This window comes from Lissotriton helveticus, chromosome 12 (genome assembly GCF_964261635.1).
Source record: "Lissotriton helveticus chromosome 12, aLisHel1.1, whole genome shotgun sequence".
Classification (NCBI taxonomy): Eukaryota; Metazoa; Chordata; class Amphibia; order Caudata; family Salamandridae; genus Lissotriton; species Lissotriton helveticus.
The window spans coordinates 211,853,616-211,873,759 of NC_136073.1; the positions used below are offsets into that span (position 1 = coordinate 211,853,616).

General features: G+C 50.5%; 1 protein-coding gene across 1 annotated transcript in view; it reads right to left on the reverse strand.

The window, feature by feature from the left end:
- Positions 1 to 20,144, reverse strand: part of USP10 (ubiquitin specific peptidase 10) — a 414,101-nt gene that overhangs the window by 138,912 nt on the left and 255,045 nt on the right. The window contains exon 10 of the mRNA XM_078669861.1: positions 17,036 to 17,219. Within this exon, the coding sequence (XP_078525987.1) occupies positions 17,036 to 17,219 (184 nt within the window). The remainder of the gene's footprint in view (positions 1 to 17,035; positions 17,220 to 20,144) is intronic.

Consider the following 20,144-nt stretch of genomic DNA (forward strand, 5'->3'; position numbering starts at 1 on the left):
CTCGAGCCCCCCTGCTTGTTGAGGTAATACATCGTGGTCGTATTGTCCGTCTGTACAAGCAGAGAGTTGGACCGGAAGGACGGTTGAAAAGCCTTCAGCGCCAAGTGAACAGCCCTGAGTTCCAGGAAATTGATGTGGTACGTGGATTCCGACGAGGACCACTTCCCTTGAATCTGCAGGTCTCCGGAGTGCGCTCCCCAACCCAGGAGAGAAGCATCCGTCACGATAGTCTGAGTGGGAATGTCCTTGTGGAAGGGAACTCCTCTGAGGAGATTCTCCGCCGAACACCACCACTTCACAGACTGAAGAGCATGTAGAGACAGTCGTATCTTGTCGTCCCAAGATCCTCTCCTCTGGTCCCACTGATCTTCCAAGCACTCCTGCAGCGGTCTCATGTGCAGCCGCGCATGCGGTGTCAGGAAGATACAAGAGGCCATCGATCCCAGCAGAGAAGACACCGTCCTCACTGTCGTGGATGGAGTGGACATGAGAGCCTGAGCCTTCCGAAGGAGTGATAAACGTCGCTCTTCCGAAGGAGACACGCTTGCTGACAGCGTATCGATGGAGGCGCCCAAGTACTGGATGCACTGGACCGGAGTCGGGACAGACTTGGACATGTTGATGTGCAACTCCAGCTTGTTCAAGAGAACGCACGTCTTCTGGAAGTGTGCATGAGCTTCCGAGAAGGAGGCCTTGATCAACCAATCGTCCAGGTACGGGTAGACAAACACCTTGTTCTTCCTCAGGTGTGCCGCTACCACTGCCATGCACTTCGAGAACGTCCGGGGCGCAGACTTCAGCCCGAACGGAAGTACTGTGTATTGATAGTGATTGGTGCCGACTTGAAATCGCAGGAACTTCCTGTGTTTGTGTGCAATGGGCACATGGAAGTACGCATCCTGTAGGTCTATGGCGCAAAGCCAGTCTCCCCGCTGCAGCTGAGGATAAATCTGATGCAACGACAGCATGCAAAACTTTTCTCTGCGAATCCATTTGTTCGCCTGTCGCAAGTCCAGAATGGGCCTGAACTCGTTCTTGTCCTTCTTGCGGACCAGAAAGAACCGGGAGTACAGACCTCTTCCTGTTTGAGACAGAGGTACGTCTTCTATCGCCCTTTTCCTTAGAAGGATGTCGGCCTCCGCCTGGAGCTCGCGCAGTTGATACTGCGAGCTGACCGGAGGAATCGATGGAGGAGGGCTGATGAACCGAAGACTGTATCCATTGCAAACAATATTCAGCACCCACTTGTCCTGAGTAATTTTTTTCCACTCTGCCAGAAAAAATTAAACGCTTCCCCCCACCGGAGCGGGTAACGGACGAAGAGGAAGTAACCGCTCAGGGTCAAGGCCCAGCTGGGCCCTTGTTCGCGGTAGAGGACTGCTGTCCACCTCTACCCCTCTGATGTTTCTGGAAGGGTCTTCTGTATTGCTGCTGCTGTTGTTGCCCAGAAGACTGTCCCCTTCCTCTACCCTGCGACCCGAACCGTCGTTGGAACTGGCGGTAGGGTTTCTTTTCTTTGGGCTTCTCCAAGCCCACAGCCGTCAGGGTTTCAGCCTCGGCCTTCATCCTGGCCATTTCGTCATCTGCGTGTTTCCCGAAGAGGGTGTCGCCGGAAAACGGCAGATTTGCCACTCGCTGTTGCGCTTCAGGCTTGAGCGACGTCAGCCGGAGCCAAGCATGGCGTCTCTGATTGATACCGTGGCAGTATCCATGCGTGGCCAGCAGGGAGATATCCGCCGCGGCGCTGATGGCCTGGTTCGAAACCAGCATCCCTTCCTGGACGATCTCCATGAAGTCCTCTTTCCTGTCGCACGGGACAAGGTCCGCAAACTGTTCCATGGAATCCCACAGTGCACGGTCATATCGTCCCAACAACGCCGAGTCACTGGAGGCCTTCATCGTCGTGGAAGACGTCCCACACGCCTTCCGTCCAGCTGAGTCAATCCAGCGGCTCTCCTTATCCGGAGGCACAGTGGAGGACGGGGAGGTAGCATGTAGTTTCCGAGCCGCCGTCACAATCGCCGAATCAGGCACTGGGTCCTTCCGCAAGAAGGCCGGGTCAGACTCTGGAGCCCTGTACTTCTTGACGAGCCTGGAGGGAGCAGCTTTCACCACCGCCGGCGTAAGGAAGAGCTGTTCAGCAGGCTCAACCAGTCCTGGCACCAATGGCAGTAGGGGGCGAGACAGGTGCTTCGTGTGCAAAGTCTCGAAGATCACAGAAGTTGTGGGCGTAGGGGCCGTCACCTTGATCCCCAACTTCGCAGCCCCTCTCAGGAGAACCTCCTGGAACGTGCCAATGTCATCTATCTGAGACACCCTCGTCTCCGGTGAATCCGACAATGTAGGCGAATATGAACGGGTCCCAGAGGCCGAACGGGACCTGGACCTATGCCTCCTATGACGATGTCTGGATCTCGAGGAGGAACCGTGTCCACTCCTAGATCTATCTCTCCTCCCGGAGCGTGACCTCGATCTCCTGGGTCTGGGACGCTCCGCCGGCTTCCCCTGGCCGGACGTCTTGGGTTGAGGAGGAACCTTCGACTTAGGAGTCTTCTTCGGAGGTGTCGGAAGTCTGGGCATCGACACCGATCTCAGCGGAACCGGAGGAGGAGCACCCGGTACCGGGGCCTGCGGTCCTGACGGAAGAGCAGGTAGAGGAGGTAATGGAGGAGGAGTCGAAGTCCTCGGAGGAGGACCTCCAGGCAAAGGAGTAGTAGGAGGCGGCTTAACAGTCTTCCTCGGGGTATACACCTCTGAGTACGCCGTTCCCGGCGAGCCACCATCCTGACCTGACTGAGGGGAGCCCCCCACAGTCCTCGGCCTGTCCTTACGACCCCCTGACGTCGACGACCGGTGTTCAGACGTCGACCGTGGTTCCTTCGATGTCGAGCGACCCTTCGGCGTCGACCGTTCCACACGCTTCGGCGTCGACCGGCTTCTATGCCTCGACGTCGACCCCGACCAGATGGACGATCCACGAAACCTCGACGACGGGCGTTGACTCATCGACGGCGACCTCGACCGCCTCGACGTCGACCTCTTCGATCGTCTCGACGTCGACCTCTTCGATCGCCTCGACGTCGACTTCTTCAGCGCCGGAGACCTCTTCCGCCTCGACGGCGACCTCGCCTTCCTCGACGGCGGCCTCGACGACGAGGATCCCGACGACGACAATGACCTCGCCCTCGACGGCGAACGGCGGTGTCGCCTCGAAGGCGAGCGCCGACGCCGGGTCCTCCGATGTCGTCCACTCGACGCCGAAATCGACACCGGGTTCGACGGCGGCCTGTGTAAGTCCCTCGACGTCGACGGGCGACGTTTTCTCAACCCAGAGCCCTGGGGAGACTGGGAACTGGCCGTGGACCTTCCTCTCGACGTCGTGGTCAGCGCAACCGACCCAGACGGAGACCTTGGACGTTTGCTGGACTTCCTGCCCCTGGGAAGCCCCCCAGAGGCCTCAGCATGGGCAGTAGAAGCCCCTCCAGACCCACCTCGAGCCTTCAGTCTTCTTTCTTCAAGTCCCTGAAGTCTGATCTTCCTCCTGTCCTTCAGGGTCCTGCCAGAGAAGCCTCTACAGATCACACACTCCTCTGGGATGTGGGAAGAGGGAAGGCAGAGGATACACACCTCATGGGGGTCTGACTTGGCCTTCTTCCTGGAGCACTCCGGGCATTTGTCAAATAATGCAGGCATTATGGACAACAAAAGAGTGCAGAAAACCAAGAAGAAAGTCACCAAAGTACTTTAAAAGTACACAAAATCGAATTTAGTGAAAAAACACCAACAAAACCCTTGAAAAGGGAGAGCTCAATGCTCCAGGGTCCTGCTTGCAGGAGCCGGAAAAAAGAACTGAAAGTAAGTTGGACCTGCTATGCATTCTGGGATACTGGGAGAAGGTTCTGGAAGATTCTCTTAAAGGCACAGTATCCTGTTCTGAGCCACATAATGGCAGCCTATGGGGCTTGTCTGTCCAGGTTCTTCTCTCTATCATTCCTGAGGGAGTTTGCTGTTAAAGCAAGGGAAATCTGTACAGGCTTTTTGCTGTTTTGTGGATTTTATGGTGGAATTTCTAGTGGAAGTACTGGACAGTGTAGCTTTTTAGGCTGCATTATCTGTCTTTAAATTCTCTCTTAAGTGTCTATGCTTTTCTGCATTTTTTGACACTGTAAGAGATTATTTTTGATTGCTCCGGGGTCCACGCACATGGGCGGGACTATTCACTAGATTATGACTATACACAGAGATCCCCTACTACAGAAAGGGGTTTTTCATGGGCGCAGACAGGGCGAGGACATAATGGCCCAGTAAGCAGGTTGCACTCACCAGAAAAGGATGTAATCCATTTTGGATCACGGAGAAGGGTGTTTGTGTTGTCAAACGATCAGCCTGTTTAGAGTGCCTGACCCTAGAAAGGTTTCTCCCAGGCAGCCGGTACAGACTCCAAAAGGGCTTAGTAAGTGACATTGCAGAATAAGGCTACACTACTACTGTCAAAATGTTACTTTTGTCCTCAGCTACTACTGTTTTTCATGCCACCAAAGTGAACAAAGACTTCCTCTGAGGACAATCTAGAGGCCCAAGCCAAAGCACCTTCTTGAAATGAATCCAGACCACTTACATTTTTCAGGTCCAGAAAAAGGGGTAGCATTTATATTGCAAGAGGAGGTTCTGTCTACCTGTAAGCAATCACCCTCTATACAGCCATACATTTTATGGGCATGATAACAGCACTGGAGGTCGGAACTGAGAAGTTCTTCCATACAGGAAATCTCTGGACAACAGCAAGAGATTATAATATAAAAAGAGGCCTGAACTACATTTTTTTGCTACTCTGATTATGTCTATAAACGTTGAGGGTTTTGAAAGGGGCGCTGAAAATAGCTTCTAGGAGGCAGCAGGGTCTGTGCCACAGGCAGTGCGGAAAACAAAGTCAGAGTGTTGGAAGGCGTAAACTTCTTCAGTAGCAGCATGGAGTCAGTCTGAGTCAGCACCGGCAAAATAACCTCACCCTCAGGACTGGGTCCACCCTTGTGCACTTGACCAGGGCTAATGGGGCTGTCCAGAAGAGATCTAGCAGGGCCTGCTGGAAAGTCTTGACATGTTGGGGGGTTGGCAGATGGAGACCAGGTTAATCTTTTTCAATACCTAAATCAGCCCAGATGAGGAGGAAGAATCTGGCACCGACAATGGTTTCCCAACAGTCCCCGGAGCGAACTAATTCTTCAAGGAAGAGGATTTCTACTTCTATTGATAATTTGTGAATTTTGTGGGAACTTTATCTTGGGACCTCTGTTATTAAACTTATTAGAAAGAGAATGTAAACACTCCATCTCTGTAACCACTATCCAAAAAAAACAACAACTATTGGCCCCGAGGTCTCTGATGGCCTTCGAGTGCAACGGTTGAGTGGGAATGTTCTTCACATTCAGATATCACGTGGGTCTGACGAGGACATCAGATTATGGCACCTGTTTGTGAGGAAAATGCTCTTTTTTTTTGCTTTTTGACCTACCTATAGTATTTGGACCTCTGCTGTATGATGAGCCTCCATTTAAATTACACATTCGAAGCTCTGTTTAATTTGGATAATGAGCTGCAACAACTAAGGTTTGCTCTTTAGTATAATTCCAGCTGCTTGTCAACAGCCAAAATTAGGATGTCTGGAACGTTGCAGGGTACACACATGGAGGGCTTGGCCTCTGTACATGAAGTGTGTGTGGATTATGGGGAGCACAGTTCCAGAAGAGAAACGTCCTGTGTACTCTTTTGGCAGAGTACACAAGACGTTTGCAGTCCGTGGTGTTCTATTCCTGAACAGGCAGACGCGGACTTATCATGGTCTAGAAACATAAATATTGATTGATATTTACTGGGAGAGACATCCAAAAATTTTACTGGAATGGTTTTTACTGGAACATGTGACATATACTTCACATGACAACTAGTGGACCTTCATGGGCGTAACAAGACAGTTTGAAACAAGTGGCTTGCAAGCCTTATTCCTTGCAGACCTACAGCACTTCAGGGAGGAAACTTTTTCCGTATCACTTTTATCAGTCTTGAAAAAGTCCAGGAGGACGAAACATGTCTGCTCCTGCGCTTGTGTTTATTGATGGAATAAAAAACCACTTTGCATTCCATCATCTGTGGAACTTCAATCAACGATTGCATAAAAAACTATTGCTGATCAAAGAGACTATTTTGTTTGGATAAGAGTAACCGTACTTTGTGCACTTCGGTGCATTGTTGGATTTATTGTACTAGACTGCATTTTGTGCAACTTAGTTGATTTATACCTAAGGTGGGTGGGTATTATAGCACCATCTAATAGGAGATTCATCAGATTGGAAATGAGAACATTGAAAACTGATTTATAGCTGCGCAGACATTTAGGCATATCCACCACGATAGTATACAATCAGGCAGGTAATGTTTAACATTCAATGGTGAATGCTTGCCCGTCAACCAGTGAAGCGAGAGAATGTCTGGGCATCCCAGGGGTATGGGGAGTGTCTAACCTGGTCAAGTACATTTGAGATTCAGGAAGGCACTTGCTCTTTTCCCCTGCTGGAGCTGATGACCAAGAAAGAATCACTGCAGTCCCCAGTGAGATGCACTCGCTCTCACTCCCTCCAGCCTTCTGTATGACAGACGAACATGCTTCTCGGTACAGTCAGAATCCACAGATGCCACGCTTCTTATTCCAGGACAACTTTCCCCACTTTAAAAGCACTTATGAAACAGAATCACCAGGGCCACCGAGTTAACAGACTGCGTGGAGGTAAGTAAGAAAAAAAGGAAGAAAAAAAAGAAAGAGCACAAAAAAAAAACTGCATTTGTCAAGACAAAGCGATAAAATCAGCCACAAAACATTGAGGTTTCAAGCAAAAATAGCCTTTCGGAACATGGTCAGCGACTAGCTGCCGCCCCCCCCCCGATCCGGCACCCAACACCAAGGAACGTGGACACGAGACGTGTTTACTCTTTGGAAGGCGGGCGCTAGTCGCCCGGCCGTATTTATTAAAGTATGAAATTAAAAAAGGGTTTTAATTGCATAATCAACAATGAAATACAAAAATCAGCAGGACATTCAGTTATACAATCGTTATCAACAGGTTTGAGAGCCTGACCTTAACAAAACTCTAATACAAGTTTTTCCTAGCTTAACTAAACATCCTATCTTGATTTTTGTACATTTCTGGCCATATGGCAGGGTCACTACCGGTGTCAGGTCCTACAAGCGGCGCCTTCCCCTTAGAAGTGCGCATGCGCAGTGTTACCCCGGGAATTGCCCGGTCTACGCCCCAAACTCCATTTACCCACTAAAGGAGGGCCCTTACTCTGCGCCGATGGCGTCATGAGTCCACGCGCGCGGGGTGGCTACCAGCCTAAGGAAAGCGTGAACTACTCCTACCCGCGCTCCTTTGCATATTACCTTGCCCCTGGAGTACTGGGAGTGGCCCGCAGGCTCCTCCCCCTGGGCGGGAACCTCCATAGGATGATGCCCGCCCCCTCAGACCTCAAATATGTGCTCACCGATAATGACCTTACCGCATGCCCCATACCTAATAAATACGACGACCTATGGAAAAAGTCTAAAGGACAACTACACTGGCTAATAAATAACAGTATCCACGCATAGCTAAAGGGGAAAAAAGGCCTAACGATACATGGCATAAATTACAATTCGGTTCACGCATGTTGCTCATAATCACCATAACTACGTATATCTACAAAGGGAAAAAAGGCCTAAAGACACCTATCTTCAAATATAGTTCACTTCACACCTCATTTTTCTACAAAGGGAAAAAAGGCCTGACAACAGATCAAAAATTACCACAACAACTTACTCTCTCCCGCAGTCTATACCTATGAAACTTACCATTAGACCGGACATACGCTGCTTAAACTTTGTACCAAGGGATGGTGGGTGGGAAACAAAGAAGCCCCGAACGCGGGGCACAACGTTCAGCGAGGGAGCGTCCAGGGACAAGGAAGTCTCCTGGGCGCTCCCTACCTCTTATTCCCGAGGGGCCGGGTGGCCCCTCCTCACGCCCGCCCCCCCCGACCCGGAACCAGTCCATTGATTCCGGGTCAGGAGGGGCGCCGGCCAATCGGCGGTGGGCCGCGCCCCCAGGGCACGCCCCCACCGTCGAAAGACCCGAGGGGAGGGGGGTGAGGCGGTCGCCGCGCCGCCATGCGTGCGGGGGGGCCGAGGGCCCCCCCTTTTCACATGGTCAGCGACTAGCTGCCGCCCCCCCCCCGATCCGGCACCCAACACCAAGGAACGTGGACACGAGACGTGTTTACTCTTTGGAAGGCGGGCGCTAGTCGCCCGGCCGTATTTATTAAAGTATGAAATTAAAAAAGGGTTTTAATTGCATAATCAACAATGAAATACAAAAATCAGCAGGACATTCAGTTATACAATCGTTATCAACAGGTTTGAGAGCCTGACCTTAACAAAACTCTAATACAAGTTTTTCCTAGCTTAACTAAACATCCTATCTTGATTTTTGTACATTTCTGGCCATATGGCAGGGTCACTACCGGTGTCAGGTCCTACAAGCGGCGCCTTCCCCTTAGAAGTGCGCATGCGCAGTGTTACCCCGGGAATTGCCCGGTCTACGCCCCAAACTCCATTTACCCACTAAAGGAGGGCCCTTACTCTGCGCCGATGGCGTCATGAGTCCACGCGCGCGGGGTGGCTACCAGCCTAAGGAAAGCGTGAACTACTCCTACCCGCGCTCCTTTGCATATTACCTTGCCCCTGGAGTACTGGGAGTGGCCCGCAGGCTCCTCCCCCTGGGCGGGAACCTCCATAGGATGATGCCCGCCCCCTCAGACCTCAAATATGTGCTCACCGATAATGACCTTACCGCCACAGGCCAGTATTGTTAACCGACGATCTGGCCTCCCCCTCTAGCCCCTATCTAAGGACACATCCTCCTACCCCAGCCCTCCAGCCAAGCCCAGATATTGTCAGCCCATAGGACATTACCCTCTTCTGTCAGATGAACCCCGTCTCTCAAGTAATACTTTTGACCCCAGATGCACCCATGAGGTATTGACTGTAACACGGGGGTTCGGAACAACCTATCCAGCCGTGTGTTGATCCTCTTTACCGAGTGATTCAAAGCCCTGACTGAATCGCCCCCCCGCCACTGAAGTCGAGGTATTAGTTGTGACCACACTAGTGTGCACCCGGGGCAGGTCCTAGCTATCCAACCCGCTGTTGAGATAATCTCCTCAATCAAGGTGCGCCTGCCCAGTGTCGCCAAATCGTTCTCCCCAAGGTGAAGTATCACCACTGACGGTGGAGCCCGCTGGCGTGCCAACAGCCCTTGGAAGAATCCCCTAAACTCGTGAAGACACAACCCTCCTCTGCCAAAGAACGTGATATTCAGCCCTAGTTGTGCCGCCCTTTCCTTCTTGTCACCTGACAGGAAAACACATTCCGCTCGCCTAACATATGAATGACCAACAATCCAGACATCGTTCTTCGTTGTTTCCTGGTCGCTGCTCCGTGCCGATGAATATTGGCGGTGCCCGACGACAAATTCCTCCCCTGCGTAACAGGTCTGAGAAACTGTAAGAGAGCGGAAAAGAGACCAAGCGTGAATGACAGGTAATCATAGCATGTCAATCCGAACATAACGTTTATAGCAGTCTGACGACCACCTCCCAATTGTCTTTACTCTGTCCACTGGGAGGCCCCCCGCCACCGCCTCAGTTGCTGCCCCAATCCTGAAAGAATGAGATCCAAAATCTCTAGGGTCAAGACCCGCTTTTGTAACCCCGATTTCGAACACTCTCCTGAATTGATACCTGGTCAAGGGGCTCCCGTCGGCGTGACAGAGCAACGCCCTGCCTACTGAACCGATCAATAATCCCATGAGTGTTTCCACGTGCCTCACCGGGCAGCACGGGTTGGCGGGGGCCCGTTGTAGAACTATGGTGTGACCCCTAGCTTCTTGATCGGTCTTAGATTTCTGGATAATCACCCACATGGTGTCACCCCTTATCGTCACCCCAGCCTTCTGCAAGCCACCTAGTATGTCAGCCTTAGATCCTGCAACAAGTTCACTAATTCTCAGTGCCCCATAAAATGCCAGGGAGAATGCCGCCCTAAAAAGAAGCACTTCCCACTCTGAGTTACAAACACTCTCCAGCGTGCCCAGTAAGGCTGTTAGCCGGGCCAACCCCATGGGCTTCCTTTTGTCCTTCTGGTGTCCTTGAATACGGCGCCATCCCCTTAAAGCCTTGCGTATCATAAAGGTATTGGTGGGATCCCGAAAGCCCCTAGCTTGAGCGAAGAATGACACTGCTGCCCTATGTCTGGTTGCCGCTGCTACTGAGCGCCCCTCTTTGTGCATCCATTCTAAGTAGGCTGCAAACCCATCCTCCTTTGCCCAAAGCACTTCCCACTGTGGCCCCAAAAAGGAACAATAAGACAGAAAAGCCCCTTCGTAAGCCGTCTTGGTCCTGGGGGCTAGGCTAGCGACCACGAGGTCTTGTAATCTGGGGCACCAATCTGCCAAAGTACTGCTGGGAAGTGTGCTGGCGAGGGGTCTGCTGTGGGGAGATGTTCCCTGAAAACCTGCATTTTGAAGCGAGAAAGGGCGTCAGCAGCATTGTTTAAAACACCAGGGACATGTTTGGCTCTAAAATTGGCATTCAGTTTAAGGCAACGCAGAACAATTTCTTTGATCAAACGAAGTATGAAAGGACACCGCGCCCCCTGCTGATTGATACATTCCACCACTGTCATGTTATCTGACCAAAACACCACTGATCGGTTACATAGGTGTTCTGGCCAAACCATCAGTGCCACCCATATTGGAAAAAGCTCCAGGAAGCCAATGTTGCCGAGCAAACCCCATGTGTTCCATTCCCCTGGCCATTGTTGAGCGACCCACCTATTCCCTAGGATGGCACCAAAGCCCACACTACCGGCCGCATCGGTCCATAGTCCTAACTCCGCTGATGTAGTGAGCGGGTCGGGCCAGACCACCCTACCGTTAAAATCCTCCAGGAATGCCATCCAAATAAGCATATCCTGGCGAATTTCAGCCGATAGGCGCGTGCGGTGGTGCTTTTCCCTCAGCCCCTGCATCGCGTGCGCGATGGAGCGAGAGAAGGGGCGAGCCATTGGGATGATTCTTAGTGCGAAATTCAGTTGCCCTACCACCTCCTGTAATTGCTGCAAAGTAACCTTCTCCTTCCGGAGGCATAACTGTAGCGACGTCTTGAATTTGCGCACCTTGTCCTTAGGTAGTCTAAAACATTTCTCCATTGAGTCAATCTCGATGCCCAGAAATTCCAAGCAGGTGGTCGGGCCCACCGTCTTCCCAGGCGCAAGCGGGACCCCAAAAGCCCGCATGAGCACGCAAAACTCCTGCAATGCCAGTGCGCACTCCTGAGAACCCGCTGTACCGAGGAAGAGGAAATCATCTAAGTAATGCATGACTCTTTGATGGCCTGTCACCTGTCTCATGGCCCATTCAAGAAACGAACTAAACATCTCAAAGTAGGCGCAAGAAATAGAACAACCCATAGGCATGCATTTGTCCATGTAGAACCTATCCCTAAAGGTGAAACCCAAAAGATGTTGGTCCGCCGGGTGGACTGGGAGGAGGCGGAAGGCGGACTCTATGTCTGATTTCGCCATCAGCGCCCCGGGTCCAGTGGCCTGTAATAAGGTCACAGCCTGATCAAAAGAGGCGTACTTAACACTACAGATCCCTTCGTCAATGGCATCATTCAGTGAGGCCCCCTTTGGCGCTGATAGGTTATGAATCAATCTGAATTGCCCCTTCTCTTTCTTGGGGACAACTCCCAGTGGGGAACACACAAAATTGTGTACTGGCACTGCAGAAAAAGGGCCAGATATCCTGCCTAAGGAAAGCTCCTTGTCAATTTTTGTGGCCACAACAGCCGGATTGTGTGTGACTGATAATTGATTCCTACAGTGGGCACTGCCTGTGTATCCCCCGGCCGGGATCCTAAAACCTTTGGAAAAACCTTCCTGGAGTAGGGTGGCTGCTTTGTGGTCAGGGTATCTGTTCAAGAATGGAATCATTGCCACCACATCCACAGGAGTGGGGGGGCGTGCCGTGTCTGACTTATAGTGGCCTTCCCCTACCCCTCTGCCCCGTGTTACCTTGCTTGGATCTACAGGTAGATTCTGGGTGAGAGGGGTGCCCACAGGAGGCACATGCATGCCTAAACTTACACGCGGCCCTTGTGCAGGTACGCTTATTAAAATCCCAGCACACCCCTTTCTTTTCTGGCCCACCTGCCCTAAATTTCGTGCTTGCATCCAATTATTGAGATTTTCCTCAACCCTGAATCTAGTACACTGCGCCCTCCATTCACTTGGGAGCATCCACTCTTTCAGTGCTTTTGCCTGCTCCATTTCCCTATTATCCAATAATAAAGAATAAATATACACGTATTTATCAGCCCAAATCATTTCTTTAACAGCTAAAGACACATGTTGTGCTAGATTTTCGCTCCTAGAAGGTACTACACCGTCCCCCAAGAGTGGCAATGCCACTTCCTTACCAAGTGCGGGCACCATGGGCGGCTGCCCTTGTACTCCGTCCAGCTGGGGAACACTTGGACCTGCAAGGGGAGAAGAAATTGGCAATGCAACACTGTCGGCTCTCGGTGCCGATCTGATTTTTTCCACGAACCTTGCCGCCTCTGCCGCATGGTCTGCAGAATTCGGGAAGGCTCCCCCTTTTTGGAGCCATGGCATCATGGCCGTTAACTGAGCTACCAATTCGGGCGGCATTGAGTCTACGTTACCCCCTGGGACAACAGGTACCACTGGGGTTATGCCCAATGGTCCTGGCACAGCTGGCGGGGCGGGCGCCGGGTGTGGCCCGCCTGCCCCCGGGATAGTGGGCACCGGTGCAGGAGCAGACCCAGCGTCTACTGGTTGACCTGTCGGCACCGGCACCACAGGGGCAATGGGTGTAGGCACATGCGGGGGTGGGACCGCCGCGGGCGGTGCGGCGGGTAACGGATCCACTGGGCCTGGGGTGGGGACCGCCTCCCTGGGCCGTTTGGACCTAGGTTTCCCTTGCGGGGTGACAAATTCCCCTCTTGGCACTGGTGCCACCCTCTTGCGGATCGGTCTCCCGGACGGGCCCGGTGCCTCGCCCTCTCTATCCTCCAACCGAGCTTCCCGCTCCTTAATTTGTCCTAGCTGTTGCTTAATATCGCTCATCTCCCGCATCATAGCCCGCATCATAGCCTCCATGTTGGACCCCCTTTTTCCACCCCTTGGACCTGGCATGACGCTAACCCCAAAAACACCCGCTGCCTACTTAGTTCCCAACAGGTCAGCTGTGTGTACCTTTCAGATGGAGGGTCACCAGGGGGCTTTCAGCACCATGCAACGGCGACCGCAACACTAGCGGCTTGTCCGCTTATGTAAGGGGGTGAGTAAACCTAACGTAAACTCCCCCGGCGGCCACCTGGAGCAATGAATGCTAGCCCCCCGTACCCCTCTTACCGACCAGTCCCGTGCACTCGCCGGCGGTGATGCTCCGTGGTCACAGCCCTCAACACGTCGTGCGCCTTGTCTGCGATTGAAACGTGCCAAAATGTAGTTAAAGTTGCCTGGAATTGAAAACGGGTATTAATACCGTGTAATAAAGCAGGAAAAACGTCTTTGAGAAAACCGACTGTGGCTCAGATCCCCACCACCTTGCGTGCTGACTGCCCTTAGGTCCCGTCTGCTAGAAATTCGCCGTGAAATGAAACAGTGGCAGACTTTGGGCAACCAAGTTTGAATACAAAGATTGAACACCCCTGTTAACCTCCAACCTCCCTGTTGCTATGCTTCGCACAAGCAATTAATATCAGCAGAATCCACAATATCCCTCCCAACAAGATCCCACCGATACTGCACCTGTAACTGCCCCGTACACTTCGCTTTAATGATAAAACAATAAAACAACAGATCACTCAATAACTACCCTCCCCCTCTCCTTGTACAATTGTACTTCGTTTGCAATCATGCACTTCCTTTACTCATAAATAACACAGCCGTGGTAATTGTCCTCTTTTCAATGATTGTGCCAATGATTATATATGGTCTCCCATCCAGGCGCTGCCCTGGTGTTCCCTGCTTCACTTTCTTTTAGGCGCGAATGAAAAAATGCGCGCTCAAACCATCAACAAATCACAATACCCCCCAGGCTCTCGTTACACGGCCACCGAATGTGCGTGAAATGCGCGCCAAACGCTGTGAATGCGAGCACTTTCTCGCCAAACCCCCGTCCCCACTCGGTACCTCCTCAGCCTGAATGCGCGCCAACTCCTCAGCCTGAATGCGTGCCCAACACTTTTGATGCGAGTACTTTCTCGCTAACCCCTGCCCCCACACGGTACCTCCGCAGCCTTCTCAACGGCCCGCACCACGCTTTGTCCTCTGTTACCGCCGCCCTTGATTCCGCCTCCTGCAGTTGCTTCGCGTCTCCTAACGAACGGCAGTCCCCCGGCTTCTCTCACTGAAACAGGCGGCCCGCTCCACGCTGCACTCCCGCGAATAAGACCTGGAACATAAGAGCACACTGTACTATGACGGCTCACGCCCCTGGCCGGTGCTAGCGATCGCTCCACGCGGAAGATCCTCCGACAGACAGCCTCAGGAAACCGCTCCGCAATCTGAAATATAAAGCGGGAAAAAATTAAAGAAACAAAGAAGCCCCGAACGCGGGGCACAACGTTCAGCGAGGGAGCGTCCAGGGACAAGGAAGTCTCCTGGGCGCTCCCTACCTCTTATTCCCGAGGGGCCGGGTGGCCCCTCCTCACGCCCGCCCCCCCCGACCCGGAACCAGTCCATTGATTCCGGGTCAGGAGGGGCGCCGGCCAATCGGCGGTGGGCCGCGCCCCCAGGGCACGCCCCCACCGTCGAAAGACCCGAGGGGAGGGGGGTGAGGCGGTCGCCGCGCCGCCATGCGTGCGGGGGGGCCGAGGGCCCCCCCTTTTCAGTTTGTTTTCGGTAAGGTAGAAAAAACAAACTGCTTGGCTGATCCTGCAGGGCACGATGTGACAGAACTTCAGAAATTCTTAAAGGTGCTGTCTCACTTTAGCACTCTTTGCAGTCTATGCTGGAGACTACAATTTCATTTTTGTTTTCCAGCTCAAAAGATGTAAAAAGCAGTGTGTTTCCAGTCAAAAGTAATTTATGCCCGAATTAATTTAGGGAATGCATTTCTTAAATCCAAGAGAAAAGATAAAGAATACCTACCACTAAGAATACGCATTTCCTGTTAATGTGTATATATTTCAAAGAAAATAAAACATTTTTATGTAAGGTGTTTCGAGGAAACCGCAGGCACCTACAGACGCCCAACTGCTAATAGATTTCAGAAATAATCATATGATGGAGAACGAGCATTAGTGCAACATTCGCATAGAGAATCTGGCAGCAATGTATAAAGGGTTAGGAGTGTGCCAATGTGATGGGCATTTCTGGTGTTCTGACGCCCTCTAGTGGCCTTTTTTTATATGACTTATTAGTAACTTTTTAAGAACCGGTTTTTTTGGGAGGTTAAACTCTACTTTTTAACTGTTGAATGTCTTATCTGATTTTTTATTATTCGGCCAGTTTTGTTATGAAACATAAATTTATGCCTCCCATATTGTTGGCACTGAAAGTTATTTTGTCCCATTAAACAACTGTCTAGTAGATTTGTCATGTAAACACCTTAACCAGTTCCGGAGATTGCCTTGTGGCTTGGCTGTCGAAGGTGTCTCTTGATGAAACCAGTTTACTCTCGAGGAATCCATCCATCTTTTGGCAATGAGAGAGCTTAGTCGGAGATCATTTAAAGACTGTGGGTTGTCGAGTCTGCCAGTGGTCATTTTCCTTCAACAATCGATTCCAAAACCGGGTTATAGTTCAAGATTATTAAACAAAAGGCTATGTAAGTCTGTTCTACATTTAGCAGCTCGTTTCATTTATGGGGCCAAAAGAAGCGACCACATCACTCCCATGTTATCCTCCCTCCGCTGGCTCCCCATCGAGGCTAGAGCTATCTACAAGACTGCCTGCATCACCCATAAAGCCTTGCACTCCCCTCCTCTCCGCGCTACCTGGCGAATAAATTGAAACTCTCTGGAGGCTCTAGACCATCAAGAAATGCGGAAAATCTACTACTTGAACCTCCCACTTTCAATCCTTTTCAGGCGGCGCAGTGAGAATCTGGAACTCACTTCCGCCTCAGCTCCGGACCACCTCCTCCTCCCAAGCCTTCAAATCTGACCTCAAAGCTCTCCTTCTTCAAAGACATTTCCAAATGTAATTCATGCCCTCTCTGCTATCTGAAGGAAGCCCTTCAACTACTGAAAAATCTATTTTACTTGACTATGGAAGTGTCTTCCCAGTGTGTTCTTGTGGTTTGAGAGTCTGCCTCTTATGGCAGTATTGTCCTTCTTCCTGTGGCGGGGACTCGTGGGTGACTTGCATCCGTCACCTTCTCCTGTAACACACTGTTTACACTCCTACATTTGTTTGTGTCGACACCTGCACAAGTGCCACCAGTGCCTTCGTAACGTTTGTTCTTGTGCTGGAGTGTCCTCCATATATTGCAGTATTATACCTCTATATTTATTTTGTACGCTTTTTGTAACCTGCACACGTCACTTTTTTCCTCCTGCAATGCACCGTTTGCTACCTCTTGTATTTTGTTGATTCACGATTGTCACTTTTGTAATGCACCGTTTGCTACCTCTTATATTTTGTTGGTGCACAATTGTCATTTTGCTTCATTTAATGTAACGTTTGCTTTTGTATTTTGTTCACTTGTAATGTTCTCATGTATCAGTTCTGTTCCTATTGTGAAGCGCTCTGACACCTTCGGGTAAAGTCCGCGCTATATAAAAATGCATAAATAAATAAATATGCTATTTTGTAATTTTATGTAAAGTGGTAAAAGGCCAGTTAAGATTATGTGCCAATGTACAGGTCAAAAACGCAAAACAAAACAAAGTAATGCAGGGAAAACTACTATACCTTATGTGGCCACCAAATATGTCCGTAATTAGTGTCTTGACAAAATCCGCCTGTCGAGTGACTGACGATTTGTTGCGGGGCCCAACCTGCTCCCACTCATCCTCGCTCCCTTCCCCGAGCTCATCCAGCAGGTGGAGGTACTCGTTCCCTGGCTGGGAGTCGGGGCCGTTAGAAACCGAGACGTCTGAAGGAGAGAAGCAATTAAGTGTGAGAACAAAGCTCTTCAGGAATACTGAGCAGATAAGAAAAGATTCAACGCATCCTTTTACACATCTACGCTCCCGAAATAATGTTCTCATTCGCAAACACAGAAGCTATGATAAAGTGTGAGAAGTCGGCTCAGGGCAGAACGGGCATTGGCAATGCATATATGCAAAACCTATCAATGCATTGTCAAGCCAGACCTAAAAATTCAAGTACGTTAATGTCTGCCCTCCTCCCAGCTGTGGTGCTGCCGGAGAAAAAGACAAAGCATCTGTGTATCTAAGAAACGTGTATAGCATTATACTGGCAGGTGTGTGGCACCTGAACGTTCAAGCTCAGGCAGCTGGATACAAAAAAACTATCACAGCTATGTGGGGGCAAGCAATATTTTGCGGAAGCACACAACTACTACCCAATCGAAAGATGTGCTCCTGCCTCCCAACAAGTGGGCGGAGCGAAAGCCCCACTCCTGGTGGACATAATAGGTTGGTCACAGGTTTGCTGTTAAGACAGTCCATAAAAAGTGACCAAGCTAGTTTGATTGGTAACAAACATTGTATATTTCAGAGAACATCTCCTTTAAAACATGTCAGCACTAGTAGAATACTGAAACCTCGAGTGAACAGAGGCAACAAACAAAGGGAATTATCACATTTCTGATCCACCCATTATTAATGCAAATGGGGAGAGAAACTGAGCAAATGAAGAGGAAGATTAAGCTGTCCATCCGTTTCTTTACAAGTATTTGGTGTATATTATTTAAAGTAAGCACGAGCATGACTTTGCAAATACTTTACACAATAAAGGAACATGAGGAACCTACTCAGGATAGCAGTGAGACCAGGCCTGTACAGACGATATTTATATTACATATACACGAGTCATGGCACACACCCATGACTCAATAGTGCTCCTGCCTGTCCTATCCGCTGTGCGACAGGTGCTGCTCTCACCCAGTTCCCTCCCCTACCCTTGAATAAGTCTTTGACACTGATGAAAACCCTCAAATCTGGGTCTCCTTTTGACCCATGTCCGGCCAAGACGCTGGCAGCTATTGCCGAGGTAATTAACCCAACCGTTAATTCAATTTTGAATACTGCCCTTCAGGCGGGAGTAATGCCTGAGAGTTGGAAAGAGGCCAAAATCCTCCCCCTTTTAAAAAAAAACGCGGCCGATCCATCGGTGGCCAGTAATTACAGACCTATTTCCTTATTACCATACTTCTCTAAGGTCCTGGAGAATTATATTAATTCAGTAATAACTGATTTTTATCTGAGTCTAACTCCCTCTTCCACCCAAGCCAATCGGGTTTTAGAGCAAATTTTAGCACCGAGACTGCCCTCCTGGAAGTCGTGGAAACTATTAAAATCACCTTGGATAAGGGGGGGCAGGGCGGCTTTGGTGCTACTTGATCTTTCCGCAGCCTTCAATACCGTGCCCCCTAATGGACTTCTATGAAGGTTCCAAGAGGGTGGGATCGGAGGCACGGTGTTAAAATGGTTCGAATTCTTTTTGAAAATTCGCCAACAAACCATTTGGTGCCCGCCTTTTTTGGCCCCTATGCCCCGGATGAATGTGGGGGTCCCTCAGGGCTCAATTCTTAGCCCAACCATGTTTAATCTTTACATGGCGCCTCTGGCACAGTTGGCTGAGAAGCATGGGGCTAAGATAGTGTCGTACGCTGACGACACACAACTACTGTTCACTTGTGGAAAGGGCTCAGAATTCAACGGCAATGAAATAAACACTTGCCTATCCGAGGTGCTTTCCTGGCTCAGGAAAAACAAATTTAAGTGCAATCCTGAGATTGCACTTAAATTTGCTTTTGGGCTCTTAGTCTTGTGAACTCTGGCATCACCGGTGGCCGCAGGATATGTCTGCTCCCACTTCAGCTGTCATGACAAAAATTAGGGAGTCAAACTCTCGCTCTATGAAGGCCCAAATTCAATCAGTGGCGGGGACCTATTTCGGGATGTTGAAGATGTTGAGGAACCTTTTGCCCCTTCTTCCGGTCCCCCACCGGAAGACGATTGTCCAAGCCTTGGTGGTGTCGAGACTGGATTATGCTAACGCTTTGTATCTTGGCCTGCCGGAATCCTTACTTGGGCGTCTTCAAGTGGTCCAAAATGTGGCGGCCCGAGCTCTCTTTTCATCTGTGCCTAGAACTCTCTACCCCTCTCTTAGCCTCCTTGCACTGGCTACTGATTAAGAACCAGATCGCCTTTAAATCATTGGTGCTGGTTTTTAAGGCCTTCCATAAAATTGGCGCCCCATACCTTGGGGTCAGACTGCAACCCTACATCCCGTGTCGAACTTTGCGGTCATCACCTCAGTCATTGATCATCACCCCTCGTATTCAGCTCTCCCGGAGGGGTGGTAGATCTTTCCAAGTACTGGCCTCCCGCCTATTGAATAGCTTTTCCCCCCGCCCGTGAGGAAATCCCAGGACCTAATCACTTTTAGACGGAAAGTTAAAACCTGGCTATTCCAACAACTGCCTTAAACTTAGCTCGGTGGGTCTCTTGGTACAGGCGGGTCTTGTTGCCTCAGCGCCGGGACACTCCATGGAGTAGCCAAGCGCTTATTAAATAACATAACATAACATGGTCCCCTAGGGGCTGTACGACTGCTCACCTGTCATTTCTGTAGATTACTGTACAATGCTGTGCACAGACATAGCTGGCTGCCTGAGATGACTTGTGTACAGGGCCTAGCCTTATCGAAGGCCCAGGCTGCTGTGCATGACAAAACTGTGCACAGCACAGCTTGAACTACTGTGACCGGGTCGGGCCCAAGGTCTGTGCGAGAGTTGAGCAGTAATGTGAATAATTTACCATGACATGGGTGACATTGGTATATATACCAAATTGGGACACAAATGAATACTTTACCTAAACATTACTAA